At 37.7% G+C, this 6,000-nt stretch overlaps 1 protein-coding gene across 2 annotated transcripts in view; it reads right to left on the bottom strand.

Moving 5' to 3' along the window:
• The window catches only part of garz (Sec7 domain-containing protein garz), an 84,308-nt gene extending 78,308 nt beyond the window's left edge, over nucleotides 1-6,000 (bottom strand). For both annotated transcript variants that reach the window (XM_071599106.1, XM_071599105.1), the window contains exons 1-4: nucleotides 5,691-6,000; nucleotides 5,040-5,163; nucleotides 4,750-4,948; nucleotides 3,624-3,742 (exon numbers count right to left, since the gene is read on the bottom strand). In XM_071599106.1, coding sequence (XP_071455207.1) covers nucleotides 3,624-3,742; nucleotides 4,750-4,948; nucleotides 5,040-5,141 — 420 coding nt within the window. In that variant the 5' untranslated portion in view covers nucleotides 5,142-5,163; nucleotides 5,691-6,000. The remainder of the gene's footprint in view (nucleotides 1-3,623; nucleotides 3,743-4,749; nucleotides 4,949-5,039; nucleotides 5,164-5,690) is intronic.

Raw genomic sequence — 6,000 nt, forward strand, 5'->3', positions numbered from 1 at the left:
TCACGCGTACCTCTCCCCTTCCTAAACCCAAACTGATCATCCCCTAAGTAATCATTTGCCCTACTCTCTATCCTTTTGTTTATGATCCTAAGAACAACTTTAGCTGCGTGGGATATCAAACTAATTGTCCTGTAGTCCTCACATGACGTGGCCTTTACCTTTTTCGGAATAGGAACTAAAACTGATCTCACGAAGTCTTCCGGCCAGATTCGCTCCTCATAAATACTACGGATCAGCCCATATAGCCTCTTCCTCCCACATTCTCCTAAGCATTTTAAAATTTCCACGGGAATGTTATCCACCCCAACAGCCTTATTTAGTTTCATCTCCCTTAATGCCCTTTCTATCTCATTGTCTAGTATGCCTGGACCTAAGCTATCTTCCTCTACGTCATGTTCCTTTTCAATGTCTAACTTTGTTAACACAATTATATAACAATATATAATATTACATAATAAATACCTTACAGAATTATTATTATCATAAAGTAATCTATCAGTTAAGGTAGGTTTTGGATGGACACAACTACCAAATAAATATTTTGTTACTCCTAAAAAAACTCAATCCAGCAATCTACTCTACAACAGATCCCTCTTCATCTCTGAGTAATTTCTTCCTCCCTTCATCCCGTCCAACATCCCTATCCTATCCCTACCCTTTCCACATTTGCCAAACATTCTCCCCTCTATTAGTCTTCAATATCCTACTGCCCACCAATACACCCTTCATCCACTTTTCCTGCCTCCTTAGGATTTCTCCGAACAAACCCCTCTCCTCCCCCACCATACCTGGCACTTCCTCATTTGTTTTCCTTTCTGTCCACATACATTGAGCAGCACCGGTGACAATAGACTACCCTGTCTTGCACCACTTCCTAACAATGCCAATCCAGACTCTCTGTTCTCCACTATCACCTGAGCATTCTGAAACATGTACAGGTTGCAGATTAGTCTCCTGTCTCTCCCATCTATCCCTTTTTTCTGTAATACACTCATTAGTTTTCCCAATTCACTCTATCAAATGCCTTTTTGAAATTTGTGAAACAGACAAATACGTCCTGATTGTACGAATCAGTCCATATAGACTCTTCCTCCCACATTTTCCTAAACCTTTTAGTAGTTCCTTACATAATTATTCTTGTAAAATAGGAGTTGGTAGCCCATACTGCCTTTACAATGACATTGGATATTACTCTTCATAAGCTTCTGCAACTGGCTGTGAATGCATGCTTTAAGGAGGTGGGGATAAGTTTTTGTTTGGGAGAATACATGGCCAGTGTTGCCGCATGTACTCAAGGCTGGGTTCTCATAATATACCCCCTTGTCCATTAAATACACAAACTGAGGCCATCAAAACTTTATTTCACAAAATTTAGTCTACATCGATTTTGTCCTCTTTAAAGTACTCTCCATTCGTTGATATGAACTTATTCCATCTTCTTTTCCACTACTAAAGGCACCCTTGGAAGTCCTTGGCAGTTAGGCTTTTTTGTTTTCTCTTCGTTTCTTGCTTTATTGCATCCACATCTTCCCAGTGATGCCCCCTTTTCACATTTTTGCATTTTGGGAATAGGAAAAAGTCACAGGGGGTGAGATTTGGCAAATAAGGAGGATGACCAAGGATAGTGATGGAAACTTTTGCCAGAAACTGGTGAACAATCAATGCTGAATGTGCAGGTGCATTGTCATGGTGAAGGGTTCATCCATCATGTTAGGTTAAAATAATATGCACTGTTCATTTTCCTAAATTCAGTTCATCAGCTATCATTCGGACAGTTTTTCGACGACTGGTAAGGGCAAGAGGCCACACACGATCAATGTTGTCCTCAACACAGGTAGTTGAAGGTCGTCCTGGCCTTGCATCATCCACGGGGTCTAGTTGGCCATCTTTAAAATGCTTAATCAACTTGAAAACGGATGTTTTCTTCTGAGCATTATCACCATTAACAGCTGTCAACATTTCAGTACTTATTTGATAACTTTTACCGCACTTCACCAAAAACTTGATGTTGACTAATTGCTCCGTGATTTCATTAATTTCCATTTTCGACTAACAGTAAAAACGAGGACAACACAAGCTAACATAACTGGCATCATACACACAGTTTGATGATCCACCAAGCACAGAGGGCTCATTGGGTCTCAAGCAACAAGCTCCACTAGTGGGCGGGGCTATCGCCTACATCATGGCTGCCAGATTGAGCATTTATTGCATAGACCACGTATCACTTGCCCTTTTTCCTTTGAAAGCCAAAGAAACAATTGTAACTACAACCTTTGGAGAGATTATGTGCACTCCATGCATATCTAAGGAATAATCAGCAGTACTGGTCAAGGCTTTCGTAAGTCCACCACTACTGATTGCCAGATGTGGTCTCTACTTCTTACTCATTTATACAAAACCTCAATGACATTTTGAAAGCAATAAGTTGGGTAGAACAGTTGGGAGTGTTTTTCTACGGACTGGTGGGCCAAGGTTTTACTCCCAATGACTTTGAACAAACTCATCTTTAACCAATCCATGTGGATTTTTTTGATAAAAAATCTTCCTGGGAATGGCAGCAAGTGGCACAAGGAAAGGATTTATTCTCAACTATATGTACATCGTAGGAAAGGTTGAGCATTTAGCTATTTTTCTACATAGTTGCCTTGACGATCAATCACTTTTTGCATCCTTGTAACCAGCTTTTTAATACCGCCGTCGAACCTTTCTGCCAGCGCTGACGCGTTTGATGTGACACATGTGGACGTGCATTGCCATGATGCAAACACACTCCTTTGGTGAGACACCTTGTTGTAACCAAGGACCTCCAACACAATATTCTGCACGGAGAAGTAGCCACTCTCTTCATTAAGCCTTCATTTATCTCATGAAGGGTAATTCTCCAGTTATTGCGCAACATCTCTTCAATTGGAGCCACCGTTGATTCCAGCAAACTCGGCCGCCCCGATCGCTGCTTATCGTGGACGTTTTCCCAGCCATAAAAAAAATCCCTGCACCACTTCCAAACGTGTTTGATGTCCATAGAATTCTTGCCGGACACTCCCACTAAATGGCTATGAATTTATATCGGAGAAGCAGTGGTCAGTTGGCTTTGCAACGCGGTGGGAGAAAGGTAGGATGCCGGTGTTAATAAGCTACTTACAAGGATGCAAAAAGTGATTGATGGCCAAGGCGACTATGTAGAAAAATAGCTAAATGTTCAACCTTGCCAACGATGTATGCAAAGTTGAGAATAAATTTGATTTTTAATGAAAAAAATAGGAGACTACTTTTCCAATCGCCCTTGTATGTCCTTTTGGTCAAGAATGCTGAAATTCTCAGACAGACAATATTAACACAACTGATTAACCCTTTACTTACAGGAAAATACAAAATTTATTAAGTATTTTACAATTAAACAAGTACATTATGGAAGACCATCACTTGACATTTTTTTCAAATAGCATGAAAAAGAGAGGCATGGAGAATTGAAGTCCAATTGAAAATTAAGAACCTGGCAAGCAACAGAGATTTTGAATTTATGTAGCAGTGATGATGGAACAGTTCAAAATATAACATAAATTAGGTGAACTATGCAAGGTAATATTCCAAAATTGGTTATCTGCTAATACAATTCATACCTGCAAAATCTTCATCATGACTACAGCATCATGAACTGGGTCTGTTCCTACGAAACGGGCATGTATAACTGCATCAGCAATATTCTCCACAGTAGAAGCAACTGATGGGCTGGTTGGTGCTGTAAATAATTAACATATTATAGTGTTTTAAAAAAACTTTTAATTGAAGTTGATAGTTGCACATTGCATTTTAACAAAAAATATACAGTGGAACATTTGAGAAGTCATTGAAATGAATTAATAGTGTTTGTTTATCATTAATGGTATGAGTTAGGGTAGGTTTTTTATTGGAAATAGCACAACACACTACTGTAATACTAGCCCCTAACTTAACACAAAATATCCTTAATCATATTCTTTATTGATCCTTTAAAAGTTATTTTAGGAAGTCTCCTTTTTAATTAAAACAAATAATATGGACATTATTCTTGGAATGTAGAACAGAAAAATTAGCATTTGATGACCAAAATTTGTGCCACATAACTTCACATTTTTTTCACTGCTGATAATTCATCAACATAACAAATACAATATAGAAAAATGCCCTAGGATGAACATGTATCAGGAAATGGGAATTTCCATTACAATACAATCTGATGGCAGGGGCTCCTCTAATTAAATGGGAAAAAATTATATACCAAGTTAAAATAGGGACTTAGCATTCAATCCTGATTCCAAAAAAATGATATATTTGCAACAACTTCTGAAAACTTGAATCTTTATGTAATCATTAGTCGCATACTCTTAATGGTGCCAGGCCCAATTTTAAGAGCTTTAAACAGGAATGGCACACTAGATATTTGCTCATAAAAATGGAGTTCATGGTCACCACTTGGACTGATATTACAGTTTAAGTGATTCAAACTTATGCTATCACATATGGATTTCATATCCACGGATAACAACCACTTATTCTTGGCTGTTTTGAGTCATTAATGCAGATCAACAAAAACTACAATATATCTATTCAGTTGCATCCAAAATAGAAACCATAATAATATCCAAGGATGTACCCATTGAATTAAAAGTAATAATAAACATTGATTAAATAAAAACGCACTGCATTGTAAAACACTGCAGCCAATTTAAATCCACTACTATAAGACCAAATGAAAGCAAGCCATACCTATAAGGCCATATGAAATGAATTTATCCACTGAAGCAAGAGCTGCACAGGTTACTGGTCCAGTTGTCTCTTCAGACCTAATAACTTCCAAAAATGGCCCAAGAAAATCGTTTGGTTCCAATTCCATTAAATCTCCAACACGGCTAAGGACGTCTTTGAGCTCATGAAAACTTCGCACTAAAGAATCCTGTTCTTCGTCCTTTATTTTAAAGAAAATAATTAAATTGGTATGAGAAATAGTTTTTCCTGATTAATCTTAAGACAAATCAGAATTTCATGAGACAAATCACCTGGTGAGAATGTGCCGGCCACCGTGCTCCCCTTTTCATTGTGGTGAGTAGAAGAGACATCTCTCCCATCACAACGTACAATCCGTTTCCCGGGTAAGGCATTTTGCGCAGTAAATTAATGGATCTTTAAGTAAAATAACGAAATATCAATTTACAAAACTAGAACCATTATTAGATGAGGCTACTGCCTACTTGAATACCTTGAACCATAAGAGAAATGTGGGTATTAGGTTGAAGCTAGGAATTCATGGATTATTTAACATTAATAAACAATCTGGTATTGGCATTTGCCTACTACTAGCAAATGGTTCCTAAGTTTACATTGTTACGTTAACCATCCGACTGATTCAATGCACCAGAGTACAGAACTGTTAGCCTGAAGTGACATGATATTAAAGAATGGTTCATAACACCATAGAAAAATATAACACCACCAGTATTCGAACCTGTGCCTTCGCCATGAGAGGTAAGTAAAATTGCCACCGCATTAATATCGTTCTCACTGAAGTCATGTACCTTTTTAATTCATGCATTATGATGCAACTCATGCAATTCGTGACATATGTACAGTTAGTGTCGTAAAAACATATGGAGAGCAAAAGCTATTTAGTAAAACTAAACTCACACGGATAAGAAGTGATAAAAACCTACCTGTGTCTAATTAGAGAAAACTGAAAATCCTATAATGCGACCGCAGGTTTACCACGATTTGTCAATACTGTCATCATGAAGGCATTCTTTATTATGGGGTTTAGCAGAAACTGTTGAGCACACTTAATAAAGGGATCGTACCTATGCTAAATACTCATTACGTTAACAGTTAATGAAAATGACACTGCAGCGAAATTGGTTCAATGAAGGTATGAATTTTCATTTAATGACTGTTCACGAAAAAATTAGGTAAATTAGACTAAAATTTTGAATTTTGCCAACAGAGCTCCTACGAAAATTCCTACTACAC

This window comes from Hetaerina americana, unplaced genomic scaffold, assembly GCF_022747635.1.
Source record: "Hetaerina americana unplaced genomic scaffold, ioHetAmer1.1.p SCAF_105, whole genome shotgun sequence".
Lineage (NCBI taxonomy): Eukaryota > Metazoa > Arthropoda > Insecta > Odonata > Calopterygidae > Hetaerina > Hetaerina americana.